The sequence below is a fragment of the Acanthopagrus latus genome, chromosome 23 (genome assembly GCF_904848185.1).
Source record: "Acanthopagrus latus isolate v.2019 chromosome 23, fAcaLat1.1, whole genome shotgun sequence".
Taxonomy (NCBI): domain Eukaryota; kingdom Metazoa; phylum Chordata; class Actinopteri; order Spariformes; family Sparidae; genus Acanthopagrus; species Acanthopagrus latus.
The window spans coordinates 6,244,294-6,270,606 of NC_051061.1; the positions used below are offsets into that span (position 1 = coordinate 6,244,294).

The 26,313-nt window shown below is 42.3% G+C and overlaps 5 protein-coding genes across 5 annotated transcripts; 2 read left to right on the forward strand and 3 right to left on the reverse strand.

The window, feature by feature from the left end:
* LOC119013507 (heme-binding protein 1-like) lies at positions 1 to 7,176 on the forward strand. Its single transcript, XM_037088090.1, has 4 exons — positions 1 to 210; positions 3,456 to 3,594; positions 4,331 to 4,511; positions 4,807 to 7,176. The coding sequence occupies exons 1-4, from the start codon at positions 133 to 135 to the stop codon at positions 4,982 to 4,984; spliced, it is 576 nt and encodes a 191-aa protein (XP_036943985.1). The 5' UTR covers positions 1 to 132; the 3' UTR covers positions 4,985 to 7,176.
* wbp2nl (WBP2 N-terminal like) lies at positions 6,668 to 11,797 on the reverse strand. The gene is made up of 8 exons (XM_037088088.1): positions 11,531 to 11,797; positions 10,906 to 11,014; positions 10,649 to 10,787; positions 10,307 to 10,399; positions 9,873 to 10,061; positions 9,268 to 9,381; positions 8,746 to 8,822; positions 6,668 to 8,078 (listed from the first exon to the last, which is right to left on the reverse strand). Exons 1-8 carry the CDS (start codon positions 11,587 to 11,589, stop codon positions 8,022 to 8,024), a joined length of 837 nt encoding a protein of 278 aa, XP_036943983.1. The 5' UTR covers positions 11,590 to 11,797; the 3' UTR covers positions 6,668 to 8,021.
* A 557-nt stretch (positions 11,798 to 12,354) lies between these two features.
* LOC119013502 (zona pellucida sperm-binding protein 4-like) lies at positions 12,355 to 16,927 on the forward strand. Its single transcript, XM_037088085.1, has 13 exons — positions 12,355 to 12,771; positions 12,937 to 13,061; positions 13,474 to 13,594; positions 13,810 to 13,944; positions 14,030 to 14,202; positions 14,429 to 14,508; positions 14,641 to 14,774; positions 14,884 to 15,067; positions 15,322 to 15,466; positions 15,557 to 15,626; positions 15,705 to 15,839; positions 15,928 to 16,082; positions 16,912 to 16,927. Exons 1-12 carry the CDS (start codon positions 12,582 to 12,584, stop codon positions 16,077 to 16,079), a joined length of 1,644 nt encoding a protein of 547 aa, XP_036943980.1. The 5' UTR covers positions 12,355 to 12,581; the 3' UTR covers positions 16,080 to 16,082; positions 16,912 to 16,927.
* rrp7a (ribosomal RNA processing 7 homolog A) lies at positions 16,578 to 18,677 on the reverse strand. The gene is made up of 7 exons (XM_037088087.1): positions 18,558 to 18,677; positions 18,207 to 18,349; positions 17,682 to 17,807; positions 17,456 to 17,579; positions 17,178 to 17,275; positions 16,883 to 17,090; positions 16,578 to 16,767 (listed from the first exon to the last, which is right to left on the reverse strand). Exons 1-7 carry the CDS (start codon positions 18,619 to 18,621, stop codon positions 16,682 to 16,684), a joined length of 849 nt encoding a protein of 282 aa, XP_036943982.1. The 5' UTR covers positions 18,622 to 18,677; the 3' UTR covers positions 16,578 to 16,681.
* A 412-nt stretch (positions 18,678 to 19,089) lies between these two features.
* poldip3 (polymerase (DNA-directed), delta interacting protein 3) lies at positions 19,090 to 25,958 on the reverse strand. Its single transcript, XM_037088086.1, has 10 exons — positions 25,809 to 25,958; positions 24,939 to 25,039; positions 24,374 to 24,801; positions 24,237 to 24,281; positions 22,398 to 22,475; positions 22,039 to 22,260; positions 21,430 to 21,507; positions 21,175 to 21,304; positions 20,737 to 20,803; positions 19,090 to 20,338 (listed from the first exon to the last, which is right to left on the reverse strand). The coding sequence occupies exons 1-10, from the start codon at positions 25,874 to 25,876 to the stop codon at positions 20,122 to 20,124; spliced, it is 1,434 nt and encodes a 477-aa protein (XP_036943981.1). The 5' UTR covers positions 25,877 to 25,958; the 3' UTR covers positions 19,090 to 20,121.
* Between the last annotated feature and the right edge of the window lie 355 nt (positions 25,959 to 26,313).

Below are 26,313 nucleotides of genomic sequence, written 5' to 3' on the forward strand. Positions count from 1 at the left end.
TGCGGACGACCACGCAAGGGAGCGGTGGGTAGAGAGAAAGTTGTTTTCTTTAAAAGAAGCACAAGGACGACAGGGAGGACAAGCGACACACCGAAGGAGCGGAGAGAGGAGAGGTGACCCGGCCGAAGCGACATGTTTGGCATGATCAAGAATTCGCTCTTCGGAAACACCGAGGAGACGGAATACAAACTGCTGAGCAGTGAGACGAAGGTACAGCCGTCACACACAACTCCACCACTGCCATGTCTTTAAAGCGTCCGTTAAATCTGCCCTGTGCGCCTTTCTGCGCGGCTACGATTACGCACGGTATTCCAGCTCCACTGTAGATTTGTGGTGCTTCCCCTTCTGTTTGCATTCATACTTCACCCAGCACTGAACACTAACAACGTTATGTTGCTGTAATTTTCGGTGAAAACCGTCACAGCTGTGTTTTCTCCCCCCCTGCTGTTACCACATCCTCTGTAACCTTGACGAGCAGCCTGCCACTTAATTGCTTGTGACCTATAAGGATGCCCGCTGAGCCGCAGTGTGGGCCGAAGGGGCGCAGCAGCCGGAGGTCGTCTGCCAATCAACAGGGCTCACATGAATAAAGATGGTGATGCTGGCGTCTGCGTAACCTTTAAACGACATTTTTGAGGTTCCCCGTTCATTTTTTTAAACGAGATTTTTTTTGAGGTTCCCCCGTTCATTTGCGCGCGTAAAAGCTTTGCGTCACTGTTTCTTTCTCCTTTTTTTTTTCCATGGTGACATTGTAGACGCGTGCGTGCGTGTGTGTGCGTACACGTGAAACCTCAGGGCCCGAGTTAACTGACCCCTGGACGAGGAGAGTGCGCAGGTCAGACGTGACTGTGGTTAACCCCCTGAGCTCAGCTGTGGATTGGGTGTGCACACTGATACACAGACCATCCCCGATGACGACAGTGTGTCAGGAGGCAGAGGAGGAAGGGCATGCCCTCTCCATATCAGCAACCCCAACCCCCCCTGTTGTGTTTATGTTCACCATGTTTGCCCCTGTTTAATGTATGCACTCTTTGGAGAGATTCCAGCGAACTCAGTGATGTGTGTTGTCAAGTGGAGCGGTGCCTAGCAGCCATTTCGAGGCCCTTCTCTCTGTGCCCTGTTGACCCACAGTGCACTACTGTAAATGTGCATGTGGCCATGTAATGCCAGGGTCGGCAGGGGGGTTTTGTGAGAGTGGCTTTGTGTGTTTATCTACTCACTTTTGACAGGGACACAAAAGCCTAACTGACCAGACAGACACGCATTCAAATGACCCAAACTGACATATTTATCCAAACACACACACACACACACACACAGGAGAGGACAGATCTGCTCTGACACTGCATACACACATCTGTTGTTTGCAGCTGAAATGCAAAAAAAAGAAAAGACAGTTTAAACCAGTGGTATATGTACAAATAGCTACATTTGACTGATTTCAATGACAAATACTAACATTTGAACCAGAAAAGAATAGATTTTACTGCAGAGGTCCTCAAGGAAAGGTTCACATCTTGTTCAAAGTAGCAGAAAAGCAGACAGATGACCACATTAAGCAATTAGTCTACAACATTTCAATGTCCGAGGTCATTACAGTGCCGACATGTTAAACAGGCTTTAAAAGTCAGAGCTCGCACTTAACCAAATCTTTAGACTTGACTTGTATGGTAGGTATTGAAATCAGAGCTTGCCACCTGATCTGTGGAGCACGGTGACACCTTACACGCTTAATTAAAACTGACACAGAATACAGACGAGTCGCCTGGCAGGGCGCACACACTCACACACTCACAGCAGAGCAGTATGGGCGGGGTTCAGAATGTGGAAGGTGTTTCTCAGCGAACATGAGAAAGACGAGGCAGTTTAACAGTGATAACACCTTCTGTGCACAGTAATTATCGCTGCACAGGCTGGCAGCGAAGCACACGCATGCACGCGAGCACAGACACAAGACAGACAAATTAATTGCCCTGCTTCACCAAAGTCAGGCTCTGCTTTCTTAAGTCACCCGCAACACAATGTTAATGGTGGGCCCACTGACAAGCCATACAGAGCAGAGCCCTTGTAATTACTATGCAGGAGTCGGGGCACCTGTCACAAGTTAGAGCCCCATGATAACATAATGTTATCCTGCATGTGCCGAGGAATGAACGCAGCGACACTGTCTGATTACAGGTTTTTCACCGCTGGCTGGATTGAAATTTGATAGTAACACAATGTGTAATTACTCTGTGATCGGTAAACACTGTGGGACCAGAGTCAGAAATTCACTTAAAAGATAATGATGAACTCATCTGAGAACTCAACATGTCGAGATTTCAGTTTTTCAGTCCTCTGGGGAAGAGAAAACTGAAGAAGCCCATCGAAGAATGAGAGCATGCAGTGGAAATCAGAGGTCAATTAATCTGTCAGTTGCATTCTCAATCATTTGGTCTATAAGATGTCAGAAAACGCTAAAAAATGTTGATCAACGCATGAAATGCCGTCCTCAAAAGTTTTGATTTGACCAAAACCCAAATATATTCAGTTCACTGTTCAAAAGGAGTAAAGAAAGCAGAAAATATTGAGAATTTTGACTGATCGTATGTCAAAAACAAACTGATTAATTGATTAATCATTGCAGCACTGGCTCTGACTGCTGCTGTCATCAGGGAAATAAAATAATATTTTGCAGCAGCTTCTGGCAGATCGATGGTAAACACTGCGAGGGGGGAAGGAATGACAATGACATTATGAAATGAAATTCCAGCGCTTAACAATGTTATACAAACACACACAAAGCCACAGAGCATAAAACGCCACAAAAGTATAATCACATCAGCGGAAGGAGCAGCTGTATTTGAAACCTGCATCACTGTCTCCACTGTGACCAGATTCCTTCAAAACCCATTAAAGTTATTGCTCAGCAGCCTAGTCAAGTGACTGTGCTTCACATTAGCCCCACTTAATCATATTTAATGTAAAACTGTTGCATCATATTAAAGCTGTGTGTCTGGGGGTGCGCGTGTGTGTGTGTGTTTGTGCCTGTGTGCTGTTATGTAAGAGCGTGCCCATTATTCTCTGTAGCCTGACTGAACACTGCAGAGCAGAAGAAGAAATTAAATCGAATCAGTGTAAATACGTTTCATCTGCATCTCGTTATTTGGCTGCCCACATTGTCTTCACACACCCACGTGTGCGCAGTCACACTCACACAAACACACACACACACACACGTTGAACTCCTCCAAGTGAAAAACCCAGCCAGTTTGAAGCTTTGGTCCTTTTAAGAGCAGATTGTTAACATCAGTGTGTGAGAGGTGAGTCATATCTGAGATCCAGCACCCATTCCTAGGAAGAGAACTGTGTTTATGTGTCATTTGTGTGTGCGCATGTGTGTGCATGGAAGCGATGCATGCAGTTGTGCATGTCGCAGTGTGTAGCCGTGCCTGACTCCCCTTCCATCCCAATAGGATGGAGTGAGCTTTGAGGTGCGGCGGTACGACGGCGCCAAATATGCTACTGTCTCCTCCGAGGGACGGACCTTCGACCAAGTGACAGGCGAGCTGGTGAGGAAGCTGCTCATGTACATCGGCGGGAGCAATGAACAAGGTAAGCCAGTCAGAAAATGTGACCTGCAGGTGGATAAGTGGTTTTTTTTTGAAGATCATTACTTATTTGATAATCAGTAATACATAATATTCATAAATATGTTTTCATTAGTGTATAATCAGCTTCAATCACTGTGTTCTTGGTACCTTAAAATAAACCCTTTGTCAGATGAGTCAGATGAGGGATGTTCAGTTGGTTGCGGTCACTAGATCTCACCTCAACATGCCACTAAATCATGCACACTGGACCTTTACACAGTGGTCGGTCTGGATCTGGATCGACACATGCATCTAATCTTTAAGTGTCCTCAGTTGTGAATGAAGAAACTGTTATTTTTCACTCAAAAGGACTTGGCTTTTTGGACGATGCGTGTGAACAATGCTCAGATGCTAATGTCCCGTGAGGCCCTTTTTCCACACTGTAGCTCACCAGACATGCACAACCTCGGCCAACTAGAAGTGCAGTCTGAAGACCAGGCCTCGCTGCACAATCCTCAGTTTATCCGTTTGCTATTTATAGAGGTGTGATTTACATGGCCTGTTCCGTGGTGTCTGGATAAAAACTATCACTGTCGGCATCTGCATAATGATATACTCCACACGAAACCCACTGCTCCTGACCTTTACATGGAGGTAGTGAGGGCAGTGGAGTGTCTCTGCTTTCTCCTCCACATCCCCCCCCCCCCCCCCCCCTTTTTTTAAACCCCCCTTCTGTCTCTTTGACTTCATCTACGAAGGTGAGGCCATGGGCACAGCAGCTCCAATCATCATCACGGTGTACCCACGGAACGACGGCGTTCTGTCTCGCCGCTTGATGGTCGGCATCCGCATCCCTACCAACTACCAGCAGAGCCCGCCGACTCCCACCGACAGCGCCATCAGGATTGAGGAGCGGCCCGGCATGACTGTCTACGCTCTGTAGGTGTCGTTTAAAGTGTTTCGCTTAAGAATCTTTGAAACCCCCTTGCAGCACAGTTACCCGACCTGACCCAAGTGCACTAGTAGCCATTTTATTTTTGGATGTTCGCTCTCCTCCAGGCCTGTTATGATAGAGCAGCCCCCAAGGCGTGTTCACTTGACCTCATCGAAATATCATCGTGCATGTGTGCCTTTTGGCGCCCTGTTCCGCTCGAATGTGACACCACATCCGCATGATTCACTCACAGTCAAACCCGCAGATTAAAACTTTCCCCATGTCCTCTTTCGTTCACAGGCAGTTTGGAGGCTTCGCGGCCGAGAGCGAGTACCGAGCAGAGGCCTTGCGTCTGACGCGCACCCTGGGCGAGACAGCCCCCTTCCAGCGCAAGCAGTACTTCTGCTGCAGCTACGACCCACCGCTCAAGCCTTACGGACGCCGCAACGAGGTGTGGTTTCTACAGGAGGAGCCGTAGGAGATCAGATCGGGAAAATCTCATGCTGAAGTCTTTATCCATAATAACCCTTTCACCACTGACAATCCTGTAGCTCTAACAGTGTTCTATTGGTAAGAGCAATATGGTGACTTGATAGACCTTTGAACCCAAATGGACACATAGAGATTACCCATGTTGCCTTCACCCATCTGATCTTCAGCTCGTCACACATACAGTAGCTACACTGACGTTAGGTGTTCAAGCAATGGGACGATTTAGAATCTAACATCGGCACAGCAGCATTTTCTCATTCATCTGAACATTTTTCCATTTAAACTCAACCGGAGTGATTAATAAAGGCTTCTAGATAAATGTAGTGTTAAGATATAAAAGTATTAGTTGGAGTCCTGAACACAGTATGTATGTAGCACTGTGACCGAGTTTAGTTCTTTAAGCTGAGGGGAAATAGATCTCAAAGAAACTACCTATAGATAGTATCTCAGTGAGTGAACTTATATGACTCTGCATTTAAATACAATTCAACAGATTTTTTTTTTCATTCCTTTTAGAACTACATGTTTGTCCTAGAAGGTTGATAATGTCCCTGTAGAGCTCCCCTCTCCCCGAAGAACACATCTTTCATCTAGTTTACAACTGAATGGCTGCTACTGAGAATTGTACAGAATTAACATTATGGTAGTAAAAAGCACACTTCCTTTTCCAGAGTGAGGAACTGGAAAGAAAAAGGAGTTGAGCCATACGTAGAACTAGTCTTTGTGATTTAACGGGTGAACAGCTGTGAGTGGAAACTACCTAGCTAGCTATAGGTGTTGTTATCAACTTTGTGGTTATGTGCTGATCTGTGTGTGTGTGTAGTGAATATTTGTGTTTAGGTGCATGACGCCATCTTTATTTATTCAGACTCCTGAAGCTGTGTTATGAGAAACATCTGTACAGAGTGATTTTCTGTGGTAAGAGTGAATAAAATGTTCAGGTTTGATAGTGTTTAATAATACATTAAATATGTTATTCAGTAAATGTATGGATAATTCTAGTTGTAGTATTAGTACCAGTCAAAACAGTTGCACTGTACAGTTGAAACATTTCACATTATGGTGGGACTGTATGACATATATGACCTTAAAGTTGCATTATGTGGTTTTCAGGAACACATTTTTAAGAAAAATGATAAAAAATCTTTCCTTATTGATTTTCATGAATGAAATGAATAAACAAACGCTCCTCAAAGGACAGCCGTTTTACCCTGTTTATGTTATGTTCTCAGTAGCCGGTAAATGTCCTCAAACATTTTTTACCAAATACTTCACAAAATATTAACATAATGAGATTTTTGATAAATAATCATCAGTAATGAGGATATAGTGAGTGGGTAAAGGGAAGTATTACAAATAGAACAGCCACTTAATGCAGCTTTTCAAACCAAGAAAAAACGCTCATCACCAAATAACAACATCCAACGTCTAAAATGGATATCATGAAACAATATAAAGTTGATGTTAATACTTCTTGCTGTGACGAGTTAAAATGAATTACTTTCAAGTTGACACACACCATGTGTAGTCTCACATGACTTCAAGGAAGTTAAATTTGGGACCTAAATCAGGCCTTTGATTTGACAGCATGGATAATACTATCTGTAAATACATGAGAATTATATAAATATTAAGTCATTCAAGGTTTAAAACAAATCAAAATGCAAAATTCAATAACTGACTCATTTATTAGATTTAATTGACAGACAAAATTCAGCAAGAGGAATAAGAACTGCAAAAGCGAGATTAATATACAGACATTTGATTAATTCAAGCAAACTAAAACAACGCCCTTCAAAGATCCTGTATCCACTACAACCGTGTGCAAATAGTCCTTCAGAACAGCACAATGAGAGAAGGGGGGTTATTACACTGCCTGCTGGCTCCTCATCCTTCTTAAATCAGGAAGGAATGGTTTTCGTTCAGAAGTTTCAACAGCAGGCCAAACACTGACATGCCCCTGAAGTAATGCTGTGGCCCTGTAACCCCACACTAGTGTAATTATACCAAGGGTAGAGTTCTGGTTTCAGCTGGGCTTTGCATACATGAATACAACAGAAGCTAGAAGTAAAGCCTGGGGTCATTCAGGTAACCCCAGCCTGTCAACTGTAACCTTGTTATGTGAGGTTGAAATATTGCACAGGCATATACTTGTTATGTAAAAAAAAAAAAAAAAAAGTCCCTCCTTTTTTTCCCCAAACAATTCACTGCTCCATTTCATAACAACCTCCTTTACATATTTTATTTTATAACTGAGAGGTTCAGACTGTGAGAGCTGGGCCATATAATGAATGGAATTACTTAGACTGTCATATATTGTTACTGATGTAGTACAAGATCACACTGTTCATATACGAAGGAAACTTCTAATCATAGTATGAGAATCAATGAGATATTGTATGACTAAATGCTATTTAACCCAGGTCTGTTTTTGTATATGGACAGCTACTCAGAACTACTGTATAGGAAACACACAAGGTAACAGCAATGATACTGCAAAAATATTTTTTATAATAGGCGTTGCTATTGTTTATAAGTGTAGGAACTGCAATCAAGAAAATTGCTACAAAATGTTTTGGTAATAAATCTGTCTTAAAAAATACATTCCCAACACTTCTTCCTGCTTTCATCTCTTAACAAGGACCATTTAGGTCCCTTTAACTACGTGCTAGAGTATTAGACAAAGCAAAAGAAATCCCATCACTGAGAATGTTAATAATGATGAATCTCAGAAAAGCTAGAGTTACAAGTTGTAAATCGCTTTAAATAAATTTAAGAAAAAAAGGGGAAAATAGTATTCAAAAGAAGTGACTGCTTCATGAGCTATTCCAATATCCAAAATATGATTGATTAATTAATTAGTGAGTTATCACTGACATCTTTGAGCCCTCTATTACCTGCTTTTTCTTTTCTGTGTTCTACAGTCGAGTAGGTATCCATCAACATTAGTCCCTGCTTTACAATATATTTAAGATACAGAGGAAGAGGGAGAGGAGTGTCACTGAAGTGATGGCACCTGAGCCTTAGTTGTGTTTCTTGTCAGGGGAGTCTGGGTAAGGTGCATATGGTGGAGGCCGCTCCTGCATGGAAATACAAGAAAATGCAATGTGTAAGCAAAGGTAAATAACATAATAGTAAATAATTGTTAACTAAAACTAAACTAAGAACTGAGAACAGGTGTGAATAAATATTTAGGTTAACTGAAATGAAAAGAGAAAATAGACGTTGGAAAAAAATTAATGCCATTGTGTACTTACAAAACTACAGTAAAATAAAAATATATGGGAAATGTCTTAAGCCTTCGTAAATATGGTGGAATCTGACATCACAACAAGTATGATGAGGCACTGGTGTGTATGTTTATCCAGACTAGAATGTCTGCATGACTGTGAGTCAATTGCTTTAACAAAGAGTTGTTTTGTTTTTCCTATTTGTAACAACTACTCTGACCTTCTAAAATCTTGCCCCTGAAAAATACCCCAATATTATAATTAAAAAAATATAAAACTAATACTGAAAATGATGGAAAATAAACAAAAACTGAAAAAACTGAAAACTTTAAACAATAACAACTCAACTGAAACAAGTAAACCCACTCTGTAAACTAGCTGAATATAAATGAAATACCAATATAAAATAATGAAAAATACTTAATTATTAAGTCAGGTGCATTTAAGGATAACTTGTTACTACATGTGTAACTTCCACACCACTTTGTCTGAGGAAAAGACAAGCAGAGAAGCTTACCATGGGCATGTAGACATTGTGTGGATTGTTGGGATCATAATAAGCACTGCCTGCTGCTTCGGCCGCCTTGGAGTTACCTGTGCATAAAATGAAATTTGACAGAGACGGGGAGATTAAGACAGACAGTACTGACTATTGAACATATTTAGGAACAGATGCTACAGCTCCATATTAGTCACATAAAGCATGACGACTGACAGCTCTGGGAATCCAGGCAAACATCCAACTAGAGCTCGTTCTAAACTAGAAGTGTACCAAACTGACATTTCAGCACCCTGTGTGCAAAGTGAGACTGTTTTTACTGAAATCCACAAGGTGCCAGAAAAGTGAATGGGAATGGAGAGGGGAGATTGTTTATCCTTTGAAATTTTGATGTGGAGCAGATGAGACATCAGTACCCCTTTTTTTGGTGGCGTGATTCAAAGTGATTCACTTTGAGGCAGACAGATCCGATCTGACGGGTGCAGTGACACAGACATACAGAGAGGAAAAATAAAGAGAGAGAGGGAGAGAGAAACAGACCTGGAGGTGCCGGAGCTTTTGCCGTCCAGTTCTGGGGCGGTGCAGCCCAGTTTTGGGGTGGCCCAGGGTAGGGAGGAGGTGGAGCCATGTAGTCGAAACCAGATGGGTACATTCCTGGAACACAACAGACAGACATACCGACTAAAAAGATGGAGGTTCAAGGTCATAGGAGGTTACGGGCTGTGTAGGCAATTAGTTACACAGCAAAGACAAAAAAAATGGGACAAGCAAGGCAAAAAAAACAGAAGGCTGAAAGGGAGAAAGCAACCACAGCAATATTTGTGCCTAAAGAGTTTTCACTTGTGTGCAATGAGGACATTTGACAAAACAAATATGTCTACACCGTATACACATGCAGGGAAACATAAGACTAAAAGGCTGTTACATTCTTGCACATCCTAGAGTTTACACTGCCCTTTGCTGCATTACATTAACTGATTGTGAAAGTGAAAGCAATCACCAGAAGAAAGCACGTCAGTGACCCTTGAGTTGAGATTATTTAAAAAAAATATATTTACAATTTGGCCAACCTAAAAGCACTACACTTCATTTCTCATGGGTACCTTCAGGAGAATCTAAAAAATTAGAAATCATTGAATCTGCACCTGCAGCAGCTGTTGGACAGGGGTAGCCCATGTTGCCAGCAGCAGGGGGGTAGAATCCATTCTGCTGGGGAGGGGCTGGGTAAGGATAGGCGGGAGGAGCAGCTGGAGGTGGGCCGTAGCCATTCATCATTCCAGGTGAAGGATATCCGTAAGAGGCAGCACCGTTTTGGGCAGGAGCAGCACGAGAAGCTGAAACACACCAAGAGAAAAGGTTATTTTACAACAAATAAACAAGACTTTCAAACAGTTATGGTTGTGTTCTCTCAATCATAGATTTGGGTGCAACTTATATATATCTATAGTAATGGGGTCAATCTTTAAAATGAACCTTTTGGGGTAGTTTCAAAGACTTTTTTAACCCCTACATTAAGGAGTATTCCACGACTATTAAGCCATGTAAAGGCCACAGTGATTGAGGAACCTGGCATACAAACCATTTGTGGCGAGTTTGAAGAGATGCTGTCCCAGCTCTATTGCTCCTCCACTGATGAATGACATCTTGAAATGGGCCTGGCCCTCCCAGCCACCTGGTGACAAAGCCAACTACATTTAGAAGCCACACTTATATATAGAGAGAGGTATAGATATAGTTTTGTGAATGTCAACAGAGGAGACACGTAAGTGCAACCCTATTATCACGACTAAGATGATGCTCTTCACATCTGCTGCATTTTATCAGATGAACACGACATTTATAGATATATTACAAATTAAAACCACAAACTGAAACAAATAAAAACATTAGTAGCTGAGAGTACAAACAAAAGACCACCTACCACCAGGCTCAGCTGACACTGTCCCTTTAATGTAGTTGGCTGCAAAGACTGGCTGCTCAATGCTGCAGCCTTTCATCAGATAATAGGGGAACATAGCTGAACCCAGGCAGTCCTTGGTATTACTGGACACAAACACCAACTAAGCAGGGAGAGGAGAGTGTATGAACATATCAACACTGCCAACTTTCCACTCAAGAAGCAACCAAGGTGTTAGATGTGATGTATGTTGACTATAATTTGTACAACTCTGGCCATACCCTGTATGGTGTGAGGTAAACGGTGCCCTTCTTGGTCCCCTTCAGCAGGTCTGTCTTGCAGGAGACGTCACTGAATGACAGCTCCACATTCTTACATTCCCTTAAAACACTGAGTAAAGAAGAAACAGGTGAGAATAAAGTGCCCTGCTACAGCCACCACAGAACATGGCGGCACTTAATTTAGTAGTCATGTGAAAATGGTTTCAGATCGAGTTGCTAGCCCACATTGCATAACATGACCAAAATCCTATTTGTACAAAATGTCAACATCCAAGCTGTCAGCTACTTCCTGTTTTGATAGTCAGCTTACGATAGAATTAAGCCATTTCGCGCTAATATGAAGCCTGTCTGTGAATATACGATATTACCCCAGTTTAAAATCAAACGTTCGAATTGCCCCGACATGACTTAAACTGCCATCGTTGACGTCAACTATGGAACAGATGCGTTAGCTATGCTAATGTTAACCAGGCCAGCTAGCAGGAGGCTAGCGGTAGGATAGCATTATGTTGACTACGCACTGGAAAGTAGTAGGTAAACAAGCCAGAACGAGAAGCGACAGCTAGCTAGTTTGTTTTTTTTTCTTTTTTTAATTAACCACACGGAGAAAACATAACACACATACCTCTCTCCGTTGTTTATCAACACGCCGCCGTTCTGCGAATGGTTCCGATTCAGAGCCATGTTTGGGAGACGTCTTCTGCTCTCCTGATGCTAGTAGTGCTAACGTCTGTCAGCCCGACGGGGATGCCCGTGCCCCAGAAACGTCATCCGCGTTACGTCACGACACCGTCTGACAACTCGTGAGTTAGTGGAGGTCAACGTCATTAGCATACAGTCCGCTGCGTCCTGCTGATGCTGTACCTGGCCGTCTGGATCAGTGTTTGAAATCTGATCGCGTAAAATAAATATATAGCAATCTAACTAGGCTAAATAAATAGCTACAGGTTCTGTCCAGTAAAGGTCCAGTTAATGCTCTCTGTGTCCTCTGGCATCACAGTAACCCATCACGTCTTTCAAAGAATACGAGTCTAGTTAAATAAAACTACTTCAAATTCAAATGAAATATGATTATTAAAGTAGATGAAAGCTGTCCCTGAACTCAGTTGATAAGCGACTCATTATAACATCAGTTCTAAACCCAATTACTTCAACAACAACAAAAATTAATGGACTTTTACCGCGATCACAGATTTATCAGGACAGCACACATGAGACCCTGGCAGGTGCTGCAGTGAATAAAGGTTTAAGATTGCTTATGTAATAATTAGATGGGTACAAGCATTGCCATAGGGAGGGAGAGAGGAATGGGGGGGTGGCAAGGCCTTTGAGTTACGCAATGATTTCATTTAATGGCTCCCTGTGGACACGTTGGGCCATGCACGCGCCCACCATGATATGTATTATTTAAACACCGACCTTTTCGTGTAATGACCAGCTTATTTTTGTCCTACTTTTTCAAATCAGCTTCAGTCCGGCAGCTCTCGGGGCACACAGATGGACAAAGCTGAGGAAATCTGTGACGTCTATCCAGAGTATGATCAATAATCGCAGGAGCACGTGTTGCTTTGCAACTAATTAACGCTGATTAACAGAAGTCACGTGACCTCTTCCAAAGGAAGGACCTGATATTTCCGGAGGTCTAAACCGCATAGGCAAAATATATAAACAAGAAGATGGACTGTCATTGTGTAAAACTGTGTTTGGTCGCTTTCATTGTTGTCTTCATGGCTCACCAGTGTGGGTGTCTCACCGGCCAGGTGAGGAAAACACCTGAGCAGCTCGTCCTGCCCAGGGTCACCTGCTCTCCTCGAAGGATCAGAGCTGTTTTTGGTCCGCTGGTCAAAAGTAATATACACGTTAAAGGTAAGATCGAGTTCTTTGCTGCCATGTATGTCCAACAGCTAAGATGGATGGTCAGAATGGTTGGAAAACGTTTCAGAGGGATCATGCGATCCTTTCGCTTCAAAATCAGCCCTAATATTTGTGCTGGGTCCATCAACACTGTGTTGTCCTTTGTTGATTTATTAGACATGACAGGGGCCACAGTCCCAGTGCCTCACTCTGAGGGCTCCTGTGGAGTGAGACTGAGCAGAGAGAAAAACCAGAGCCTCTCCCTCTACAGCAGATATGACAGCTGCTTTGCCCAGATTGAGGTAAAACAAGGTGTTATTGCTATTAATCTGAACTGTTTAATCCACCTGTTAAATATGAAATTGCACACAAGAATGGAAGATAATGCACTTGAATAATATTATCCCAGGCATCAAATCACACAGTTGCCAAAATTATCAACACTGTTTTCTAGTATATTCAAACCAGTATTTAGTAACTGTCACTGTGACTTCTGCAATTTGTATACATTTTACTGCTTTTACTAAATCATTCAGTCACCCTCACCCTCCAAATGTTTCAGACTACAGCATACATAGAATCACATTTTTAGAGGCCCTCAACACCCTTAAGATACTTTCCCTAACCATATTGTGTGAGATTTAAATACTACAGTGGCAGGTTTCTCAGAGAAAAAAAAAGCACAAATAATGTGCATGACCTTTTGACCCGCAGGGCAGCAAAGTGGTCATCCCCCTGCAGGTACAGCTGACAGGAGGGGATCGATGGATCAGGGTAAACATCAGCTGTCCTCTGATAAAGAGACACAGTGAGAGGACTCGACTCATTCCAACACGTGAGTGGAGACCGCTGACAAGCATAAACAAGCTCAAAGATACAGGTTACGCCTTGTATATCTGAAGTCGGCACTAATTTTTCCTCAGTTTGAGTAATCAAAACATAAAGTGGCACATTTTGGAGAGTTTGGAGGAATTTCATAACAAAAGTGATGCTATTGGGTGATATTATCAGGGTTTGCAATTTACCATGCATACAATGTGTCTTCTCCAGCGCTACCTGGAAATTGTGACATAGAAAGAGCTCTGCGAGTGGACTGTGGCCACCAGAGCATTCCTAGAGACGCATGCCACAAATTGGGATGCTGCTACGATGCTCCTGATTCCGCCTGCTACTACAGACTCAACGGTGAGATTGGCGTTCCTCTCAAGTGATTTGGTATAACATTTGCATAAACAGAACACATTTTCCCGTGTGTTGACCATCCCTCCAGCCTGCTCTCTGGACGGACACTTTGTGTTCTCAGTAAAGGCCACAGACACAGACCTACCCATCGATCCCAGCAGCCTCATAGTCAAGGATCAGCCACAGTGTCTCCCTGTGATCACCACCCCTGACACGGCCGTCTTTAAGATTGGAGTCACAGACTGTGGTGCAAAGATGAAGGTAATACAAATATTGCCTTATTTAATAAGCTTAATTCCGGCATGAAATTCAGTTATATGCAGGATTACGCTAAAGGTATGCTGAGTAAGGAGAAAAGAATATTTTAATTCGGTCACTGTGTAGAGCTCTGATCTTCTCACTAAAATGTTGCCCTTGCATATGCCTTGAATATCAGTGAGCAGCTGACATGTGTTTCTGAATCCTCCCGTGACCTCCCGGCTTTTAGGTGGACGGAAACATTAAGATCTATGAGGTGGATGTGGAGGAGCTGAATACTGAAAGTATAACTAAAAATTCACCGTTCAGGTGAGGTTTTATACATCCTCTGTACGTTGTTGTAAAGCTGGTGGCTCTGACAGAAGGAAGAACGGGGTTAGAATATCTCACGATTAACATCCACGAGGGATGACAAATGTTCTGATAAAAAGGCATTTTCAGCCTCCAGGTCCAGTGTGAATATGAGGCTTCAGATTTAAAGCGTGCGGCAGAGTTGCGGTCCCTGTATGCAGTGACCAACCCACCGCCTGTGGTTGCGCTGGGGACCATCGGGGTGCAGATGAGAATAGCCAGAGGTAATACAATGGAGGGCAGTGTGGAACCTCTCAGGTGTGGATTTTGCATTGTGTCAGGACCTTATAACAAAACTTCATGGACTGCATTTGTGATTAATTGCGCCTGCAGATGCATCTTTCACATCCTTCTTTCCCGAGGACAAGCTCCCTCTGACGTTGCCCCTGCGTAAAGCTGCATACGTGGAGATCTCCATCGCCCAGCCATCCTTAGACCCCACACTCTCCCTGCATGTGCGGGATTGCTTTGCCTACCCTGCGTCCAGACACTCTGTGTGGACGCTTCTCTATGATGGGTAAAGTAGAAAGGCACCCCCATATTGACATTACATATTTTTCCCTCTCAGTTATCCGTCTAAGTTGGATGTGTTTGAGTTGGTGAGTTTTCAATCTATTGGACACTCAGAGTACCGAAAACAATACATTCGATGAATCATTCCTATCCTATGAAAAATATGAATTTTGGGGTGAACTGTTCCTTTTAAATTACAGCATATGCATAGCTTACTGAGCAGCTGACAAGGTTTTTTTTTTTTTACCCCCTGGACAGATGTCCCAACCCTTTGGACGGCATGAGAAGCTCTTTTCCTGTGGACAACCAGGGCAAGACCACCTCCCACTCCCAAGTCAGGAGGTTTGATGTCAAGACCTTTGCCTTCTTGGACCCTCATACAGGCCGTCCAAGTCCAGAGGAAGTAAGGTTATCACACCCACACTTCAGTAACAATAATAAAATAAAAAAGGCGCATCTCGGCAGACATGTCTGTATGTTATCCTTCACTTAGATGTACTTCTACTGCTGGGTGGAAATCTGCACAAATTACGTTGAATGTGCGCAGCGTTGTACCATCATTAGTGAGTACTTTACAGTGTGTTTTACCCTGATAAACTGTACGTGCTGTGTACACGTAATGTTGAACTGTCCTCCAACAGCATCTAAGGGTGAGAGACAGAAAAGAGAGACAGCTTCTGAGTCCGACCAGGTCCAGCTCATCTCTTTAGGGCCACTGCTGCTGGGACAGAACAACACTGAACAGGAGGACAACACATGTTGGAAACAGAACACAAGTACGTCCTGCTCAGCACAAAACTGCAGTTCCTACATTATGGAACAACAGCAGCACTTGAATCGAATGTGTTCGTCTGTTTCCCCCAGTGTTTCAGGTGACTGTGTATACGCTCTCTGGTGTTAGTGCTGCCCTGCTGTTGATCCTGCTGTTCACTGCATGGTCAAGCTTCAGGAAGATGCAGAAACCAGAAGCACAGCAAGCTTGCGACACACAAGTTGACAAGGAACAGCCACAATAAAAGGTTTCACCCAGAATGTGCATTCAAACTTGTTTTTCTACGTTGTAATTTATATCATTTATACCAGACCCTGCTGGGGGTCTGGGGTTGCAACAATTAGTTTAGTGATCGATGAGTAAGTCAAAAGGCAACTATTTTGGTAATTGATTGAATCACTTTAGTCATTTTTCAAGCAAAAATGTCAACGATTGCTGGTTCTAGGCTCTTAAATATGAGAATTTGCATCTTGTCTTTCTCATTTATGATAGTAAAAAAAGAGTCTATGCGTGGACTGATGGTTGGGCAAAAGAAGGGATGTCAGTTTTGCCACTTGGAAATTGTGAAAAAAATGGTTCTGAAAGCTAGCATTTTTAAAGATAAATTAAATTGTCATGTTATATAAATGCTTTATTTGGTCTCCTTGTCACCTTTTAATCTAATACAGACCTCTACTAACATTAATGATTTCCCAAATGTCACTCATCTCTTGGTGTGGTAAATTCAATAATCTTAAACAAGTCAATCAGAAGAATAGTTTTTATTAACACAAAATCTCTGGTTTACAATGTATCTAAGTAACACACAAAAGCAGTGAAATGAGCAAAAGGAAATGAAGGATAGACTCAGTAAGGTCTGAACTTTCTTTGCGCCCTCAGCAGAGCTATTCTTTGTTTATCTTCCTCAAACTTTTTCCTTAGTTCAGCAATATCTGGGGAAAGACAGAGACGAAATACAGTTAATCATTACAGCCTCTCTGTCTCCTTCACCAGACATCGTGTAGTCTAACCTGCAGATGCTGAAAAGAAACTGAAGTGGCAACTTACGCTCTTTCTGTGTGTTTCTGTGCTGCCAGGTGTAGAAGTTCAAGAGCTCCTTCCTCTTCTTCTTCCTTATTTCTTTCTGAAGAGCCTTCTTATTTGCTGCCTCGCTGTGGGGGCGCGCCTTGGTGCCTTTGGGTCCTCTTGTGACTTTCACCCAGCCCTCTTCGTCCTCCTGTTGCTGCTCAGCCTCCTCCTTCTGCTTCTCCGCCTCCTGTGACAAAAAAAAACAAACCCATGTTGACGTCACGTGGACTAGCTGGCAGGGTGATGCTGGAAGGAAGAGCAGCAGAGTTCTCACCTCTTCTTTTCGCTTGTCGTAGTTCTCCATAAAGGAGTCGACTATTTGTTGCAGTTTATCTGGCTGAATAAAAGACTCTGTGTACGCCTGGATCCATTCTGGCATAAGACAAAGCAACATGAATGGATTATAAGAGACTGAGTTGAATATTTCTGATCATCGAGGACACTGTTCAAACTGTAAAACTAGATTAATATTTACAGAGAAAATGCAAAGCAACACAAAACAGCCATTGAATAGGAGAATTATATAAAGCTAAACATGGATGCGTCACTCACTCTGTACTCCTGTCCTCACTGGACGCTGCTCTGTACTGACAACCAAAGGCACATCGTGTGGGTGTGATTTAGCGGCTTTTATGCTGGAGGAGTTGTGGAACACAATGTAGCCCACCTTGAAACCCTGGAAGAGACAGACAGTGACACAAGATTTAAAATAACGACCTGAAATATAATGTACATAACAAGCACCATACAGTAACACTAGTCTAGAGCAAGCGCTCACCTGTTTTGCTGCTGGCTTAAAGAACCTGGAAAGCTTGGGGCCAGACTCCTGAAAGGAGCCCGGGTGGTCCCTCAGCTCCACCGACTGAACGCTGCCAAACTGTGAGAACAATTCTTTGACAACACCCTGAAACACAAACAGCAGACCGCTGTACATCAGTTGGCTGGTATCAATCTATCACAGATAGATGAGCATTAACACATACTGTGTCTATCTGCCAACATGGAAACTTTATTTCACAGATTGTAGTGCAGAAAAAGAAGCTTGGGGTAATTTATAACTATGTTCTCAGTTATGTTTATTGTTACACTGATATCATACGATAAGGTAAGCACATAGAAAGAGAAAAAAAATGTGTATTTCAAATGATACGTTGATAACTGCTGAGTATCCCCCTCCCCCCACAAAAAAGACAAAAATCGATATCGGTCGGGCTGTTATGAGTACAAAATGTATAACATGATTAATAAATCATCTAGAAAACATAGTTAGCTATCCGCTGAGTAATAGCTACATAAATTCTACCTCTGGACAGTATGGAGGGATGTTGAGCACAAATAAAGTTCGGTCCAGAGGTCTGCGAGAGCTCTTCTCTGCTCGTACTTTGTGCTCCTTCACATACAGCTGGTGCGGTGCAACGCTGTCGGAACCAAACTGTAGAGACAGCACTGCGAAGAGAAAGAGGACAAAACAAACACATTTAAAGCCGACACATCAGTTAGTATGTCTGTTAGCACAGGGCGATACCTGCTCAACACGCAAAACGGCACCACCCGAACCATGTTTTAAAATGATAAGAAAAAAGCTCCGTCCGAAGATAAAACGGCATGCTAGCGAAAGGCTGGAATATGTATCCTTAATTTTGTCAAGTAATACCTGCAAATCCGCCAGGAATAATACGCGCCTGGCTACTGGCATGTTTCTTCTTGGACGGCGCCATCTTGTTGTGACCTCTCACACCGGAAGTACAACTAAGACCAAGTACAGGGTTAAAAAAAGTTTTATTTAAGTAAATAAATACAAAAAATATTATAAACGCATTGAAGTCATGGAGAATTATCCTTTTTTTGGGCTTGTTTTGTTTTCTTGGTTTTTTTTTTTTTTTTTCCAGTGAGCTATTTTAGGGAATCTACTAATACAGCCATTTCACCATCAATTTCAGAAGCACCGCTTTCACTTTTTCCTGTATGGTTTGTGATGTAATTATGGTAAATACTGAATTTCGACTTAATTGTTTTAAGACAAAGTCTAAGGATATGCATACACGCTCAAACACGCCGCTTCATTAGGCCTTTGAACACTCTAGAAGGCATAAATACTGTTTTATATAAGATAATGACCACTACAAAAACACATCTTCCTAGTCATAACATGGCAAACGGGAAAAACGAGTCACAGACAACAAACATCTACAAAGCTTAATATTTAATGGCGACATTTCACTGACAGATTCGACCTCTGTAGTCTCTTCTTGACATGTCCTGAAAATAAATTGAGTGTAATGTATACAAGAAAGTATTTAAAATAGACTGCTTCAAAACTGACCAACAAAGTAAAACCAGTCACGGAGCACGCGAGAAGCTGAATGTCACGAGGATGGTAAAAACAGAATATGAACAAAATATGACTGTTTGAAAACGGGCTCACGGAAATTATGTTATCTACATTTCTGTCCATTCCTGATTTACTAACACAAGTGTCTTCAGTTATTTCAGCTGGGAAGAGCTCTTAACAGATGCAAGTTAGGTAGAGTTGTGGCCAAGATTGGCTGAGGACAATTTGACTGTACTGCCACACTAGACAGAGATTGCACCTGCTGTATTGTGTTCTGTTTGTTTGGTCCACATTTCCTTCTATTTCTATGGTCTCTACTCACCCAGACAATCTAAACAGGGGTACAGACAATATAACTGAATACACCTGTGTGAATGCACAGGACCTGAATGCATCACTCAATGATGACAATGTTGCTTGTCGGTCAATTGTTTTTTTCCAAATATTTATTGCCCCTTCTCCTTTTTTGATGTGTATGTAAAGTTAAGCTGGAGTATATTAAAAATAATTGTAATATATCCAAATGGGATTACAAACTGACAAAAAAACAAAAAAAAACAAACTAAACACATCCCTACTTATCCAATTTGATTTAGCATCACTCACCACATTGGATTAAAAAACAAAAAGCAAATCACGTCATACTTCTATCCACCGGTCCATCTAAGACACAAATGTGTAACATCTGAATAAAACAAAACAGAAAACATCTTGCATGTCCATGAGTTTCGTTTTCAGAGCAGTCATGTATATCAAATGTGTAAAAATCAGCTTCATATGAGAGCACAGGCCGCCTGTTGTCAAGGTGAAAAACACAGTTTGTATGTGAACAACAAGATGCAGTTATACGTTTATGAACAGACAGTGTATTCACGCTAGACATGGGCTATATCTTGATGCGGAAGGCAGTGGCCTGTGAGCTGGGGGGCTCAGTGGTGGAGGTGGACTGTGCGGTGGACTTGAACAGAGCTTTGAGGATGGTCTGGGGGTCCACCTCTGGAGTGGGCTGAGAGGAGGCTCGCTGGCCAGCGGGACGAGACAAGGACGAGGGCAAACCGTCTTTTTTTGATCCACTGCCTGTGCCCGGAGTATCACTCAGCCTCCTGTAGAAGTCAACAGAGAGGGGGATGTCATAATGCAAAAAAGTTTAACATTCCAAAATGTAATCAAGGCTCATTGTGAGTGGTCAATTGGAGTAGTGAGTAATCCACTTAACAACTTGCAAAACACTTGAATTCCTATTCAAATAAGACCATGAATAAGCCCTGCCTGGAAAGTCACTGCTAGAATATTTGAAGGTAATCACCTGAAAATCTAATAGAAGTAATCCTACTTTTCTTTTATACTTAAAAGAAAAAAAATAGTTAACGTGAATTTCAGTGACCCGGGTTTGGGGTAAATTACAGCTCCTGGGAAATATGCAAAATAAAGTATGTGCACATTAACAGTCAACTACAGATTAATTTGATACGAAGGAATAAAGCCTTTCGGGCTTACTTACAATAGAATGGGCTGATCAGAAGTGATGACATTTCCCTGAATATGAAGGTTACACTTCATGGGTTGGCCTGGAGGTGGACAAGAAAGAACGATAATGAAAAAACACACACATACACAAAAACAAGATGATACACAGAAACACCCAACTTCTATCAGTCTGGTCAATGACATTCTCAGTGATGCTGAACTACATCTAACTCTGATAACCTTCAACACAAATACTCTGATTTAACGAGACATATACAGTGATGTCCCAAAAATCTGTAAACAAAAATAAAAAAATGTCTTCACTTGGATCACTTAAACATTGGCAATAACAAGATAAATGACAGTTAACTTGTCAACAGTAGTGCAGTCTTTGACCAGCATGTAAAACAGAAGCAAGAGCCCAAAACCCAGAGAGCCCTTTGATGTGTGCGTCCTTGCTACTGGCACTCACCGTCCAGGCAGCGGTTGTTGTACTTCCTGTATGCGCTCACGGCATCCTCTTTACGTACGAACACCACTTCAGCCACGCCCACCTTCACCAGTCGTGCTCGCTTCAAGGCTCCACACACACAGAACAGTTCCTGTGGACAAATGGAGGAGAGTGCCAACATTTACTCAATGAGTCATCACAGCACCACAGCACTCAGAGGATCACTGAATATCAAATGTAACAAAAGGTTAGTGGCTGTCAGTGGGATATACTCACAACTATGTCTTCCTCAGTGACCCGGGGATGCAGGTTGTTCACTGTTATTTTTGTACCCTCCAAAGGACTGAAAGCAGGCTGGAAACGAAATACAACACGACACAGTCAGGCATATAAAATCAAAATGGATGACAACAAGAAAAAGCATGGTGGCATGGTTAATGTGACAAATATTAGTCTGATAACTAACTTTATGTTATGAAAAACGTCATTAACTGCGTGTTGTGTGCATACTAACAGGAGACCAGCATCTGCACGGCCCATTTTTCTTGGCCCAAGTTACAGAGGAGGGAAGAAGATGAGGATAAGATTCCTGGCTTGGGGAAATATCCATGTAATAACCCTGGTAGTTGCTGTTAACTGATCTACAGTATGTTTGTGATAGTTATTGCTCACAAAATTAAAAGTCTGGGGACTGTTCTGTGGAGGAAAAGGTATTAAAGACATTTCTGATAAACTGGGCTGGTAAGGTTTTAAACCTGTACTTGGTTGGTTTCTCCCCACAGGGTTAATGTTGCAATTTCACTAAATAACAACATTAGATGGAGATCATCTACAGCTAAAGGGGGGGAGGAGGGCATACACCACTACAAATGCAGGGATGTTTACCTGAGGGGGAGCAGGAGCTGTCGTGCTGGTTTCTGCTGTGCTATGCTGGAGAGTCCTGGAAACTGGCTGTAAATTTGCAGCTGAGGACCTGTTAGCAGCCATGCTGGTATTGGGCCGGGTGGGAGCCACGGGGACAGGAGCACGAGGGGCTGTGTACGCATCATTTTTAACCACCTTGGTGATGGGGGCTGACATGGAGAATGCAGAGCCCACTGTCCCAGGCTGTGCAAAAATAGGAATGGAAAGTGTAAGTCAGTCAGGGGAAAAGACAGTGGAATTGCAATAATTCATGTAGGCAGTTGAGCCGCCATGTTGAATCACTCAGTATATGAAGTCGGCTATCATGAAGCAACTCTTACCCGTGATTGCAGCATACTGTTAGCTGTAGTGATCTTTATTTGTTTACTGGAGATACCATCACGCTCATTTGGAACAGGCTGTGGGAGACAAAACACTCGATTTTAGGACCATGTTTTACAGTCTTTACTATTTCATAAAGGAAAACATTGACTACATTTACATTAGGGCTGCTCGATTATAGAGAGGAAATTATAATCATGATTATTTTGGTCAATGTTGAAATCACAATTATTTTTGAGTTTAGAATCATGATGCATTTATTCAGCATTTCTCTCCTCTCTCTCTCAAAAAAAAAAAACAAACAACAAAAAAAACACTGAGTAACTTTGAAATTTTCCCTTAAGAAATTGTCAAATTGAAAAATACAAAATGAGGGCCTCAAGATGGCTGTGGCTCAAAAGGTGAGAGCCATGGAGGCATGGTAGCTAGGCCATCCGGACACAAGCTGGGGCCTGTTCAGCCCCGGCTGGGTCACCTGGAGGAGGGTGCATGATGTTGAAAGAGCTGAAACACCTGATGATTCCAGGAACATCACTGACGATGTGTCCAGAGAGGCATCAGTAGATGTAATGTGCACATCAAATCGAAAAATACAAAATGTGCATAAATGTGTATAATATAATGTACAAATATGTATCTAACTGTTCTGCAATTTTCTTGTAACGTTGCTTTACGACTCCAGTCTGATTTTGCTCAGCCATCTGACAACTCCCATCGGTTGTGTTTTGAGTCTGCCACAGCGCAGTACTGACAACTGGCATCATGAGACTGAGGACTTCCCATGATAATCACTGGCGATCGCAGTTATAGGTATATGTTATAAAACACAACAACAGGAAATGTTCCTGACTGAAGAAGTAGAAGAGCTTGTATGTGTCTCTATTTTGAGATAGGTGTTTTAGAGGTGTTTTATTTTGAAAAGTAAGTGGATGTCATATTGTTGTTTCAGTGCGTGACTTCCTGCTTGCGTGAATTCAGCTGAATTGTTTCCCCCAGAAACAGAAGTCCTGCGTATCTGTTCCGGAGGGCTTTGGACTGCCAGAGCTGGGACGGAGGAGATACGCAGCGCAGCGGACCTGGTAGAAGTTAACATATAGACTAGAGTCTCACACCACTAGCGTGGCGGAGCTGTAACGCAGCAGACATGTATGTGGTGGAATCGCGGGGTCAGCAGGGCCGCGTTGAATGATTTGGGGGAGGGACAGAATTGTACATGTATGTCTCTTTCAGAAAATCTTTAGGCCTACTGTACAACGAAAAATGCCAAATAAATCGTTTCAACTCCATCATATTAGTTTGGAGATTGTTTGGCCCAAATATCGAAACCACGATCAACCAATATGGCAATATTTTTCCAAAGAGGACAATATTCTGAATTTGATACAGATCATGCAAAACAGCATATTCCTGTAGGATACACAATTGCCTTATTCTGGATGTTGCATTTTCAAATTCCAATGGCAATTTCATTCAGGTGTTGTTGAGAGCTGTACACAGTGCATTTAGAATATTTGCCCCTATTGGGGTTTTTGTCACTGTGAGTGCCTTATGGTCAGCTCTGTGCTTTGTCATGAATGCATTGTTCACAAATTCTTTAGAACCTATAGGTGTTTAAATACATTCAAGTATTGCAAGAAGGTCATGGTAGAATAAGTTTGGCACCAATGGAAAACTTTGAAAAATAAGCAAAATGTCACAAAGGACTCTAGCTGCTCCACTGGAATATGTTCTTGCATGTTAACACAGTGAGCATACTTTCTCTCTGCAGAATATTTCCATCAATTCTAGAATCACTCTCAATCTGTAATGTATAAACCGAAGAAGAATAACAGCTCTACCTGTGTCGCTGCTCTTATTCCCCCAGACATTCCGACGGGACGTTGCTGTGAAAAGAAGAATTACATATATATGTATTTGTATGTGCAAGTCGTGTTACAGATTTTCCATGTACAAAGAAACTAATTTTTATCCTCACCTGTATGGTCTTGGTTATTTTTAGGGGTGGTGCAGTAACTGCCTGTGTCTGTGTCCCTCCAATGCTCCTCTTGAGGCTCAACCGATCACGAGCATCCATCATTCTCTTATTACTGCTCGGTTGGGGCGTTGCACTGCCCCTCACACTCAGTCCTTGTAAATTTGGGGAAAACTGCCTTGTGTTCACACCAGCAAGATTGTTGCTGGTGTGTATCTGTATCTGTGGCACAAGTGTCTGGCTCTGTAGTTGGTGGGTTACTGCGGTCATTTGCGTAGTCTGGGCCGGAACACTGAACTGATTCTGCCCCTGTTTGCGTGAGTTGATCATCTGACGAGCATCCTGCACTCCTCCTGCTCCTCCCCTGCCTCGGATTTTGAAGCGAGCATCTTTCTGACCGAGCTTTTCTCTGGCATCTTTCACTGGAAACCCTGGGGGCAGAAAGGAAGGGGGAATTTATTTAGCCAAAAACTTAACACTGTTAATAATGTGTGTTGTAATCAGAAGTCTGATCTAGCATTTTTATACTACATGTTACATACTACATGCAATAATGTTGGCCCCTTACCTGCTCCTCCTCCAAGCCGCTGTCTGACATCATTAACACCAATCTTCTGGCGAGCATCAAAGCTCTTGCCAATCCCTCCTGCACCCCGTCCAAACATTGGCCTTGACGAAAGAAAAATGTGGTCTCTTTAAATTCCTCGACAATGCTATAACAATACCCATTGAGATTGTGTGGACAGTACTCCATTTGCCATTTTAAGCTCCTTAAAACTCAAACAAGTGGTGAATATACAGTAAAGCTCACAATAGAATAGTTCAGTTTTCCATTTTAATAATTTCAAGACTTATTCTCTTTTCAACTAAGTAGAGTGGGAGTGCTTTCAATGGCCGTCGTACTTGGCTTCAATATGATAAAATAGTATCTGCTGTACTAAACATTCGCACAGTGGAGAGTGGACTAAATCACAAAGAGCACTGATTTAGAAAGCCCATCATCCTAATAATTTAATCCGGCGAAACCACCTTTGTGAAATATGTGGCGGAAGGGTCTTGCTTTGCTGCGAACACAAATAATAGCTCGCTAGCTAGCAACGCCGTGCTAAGAAACACAAGCTGGTCGCATTTTTTCCAAGAATTTCATTTTGGTAAAGGTCTCTGCTCAATAATCAAACGGTCCTTTCAAGCGTTTTTAAAACGTTGATGAATGGCTTCGTACATAAAGGCCTGCAGCTAATGTCAGCTACTCTGCATCGTTACGATGTAGCTACTCGCTGATAGCTGTAATGGGCTAATGTTAGCATACCCTAGCCAACTAGCTACCAATAGCTCTCAATAAAATGTAACCCAATTCCTGTAATGCTTATAAAAACGTTACCACATGTTGCCACATCCAATAAGCGAAAAATGTTCAATGCAGTGATAGTTTTAGTACCTTTTAGCTGGTGCCTTGAGATTAATACCGCGCCGTCGTATCACTTCATCCAAAGAGACGTCTGCCATTTTCTAACACTACCTCACAGCGCATGCGCGCATGACAAGCTTTAGTTGTGACTACGGAAGCCGATTCTGCCAATAACGCAAAATGCTGCTGGCGACTGACTGATTTTTTTTACGTATATTGTGATCAATTTTCTGTTGATACTTTAAAAGTGTGAATGAACGAAACGTAATGTAATGTTAAATACACAGACCACACGGGCTAAGAACATAACCACTTTCCCATCACAAATGAAAAATCTGTGATCGATTAATCGTGACCAAATGCAAATGAGATACAAGGATCGGTACCCGTGAGCCTTTGCGCCCAAACATTTACACCAAGCACGGTGGATTTTCGCGACAACTGTAGTTTACAGTCATCAAAACACTGTTTATCATTGTATTTTGAAATGTTATCATTTACCACACAGTAAATCTTTGCAGAAAACAATGATGAA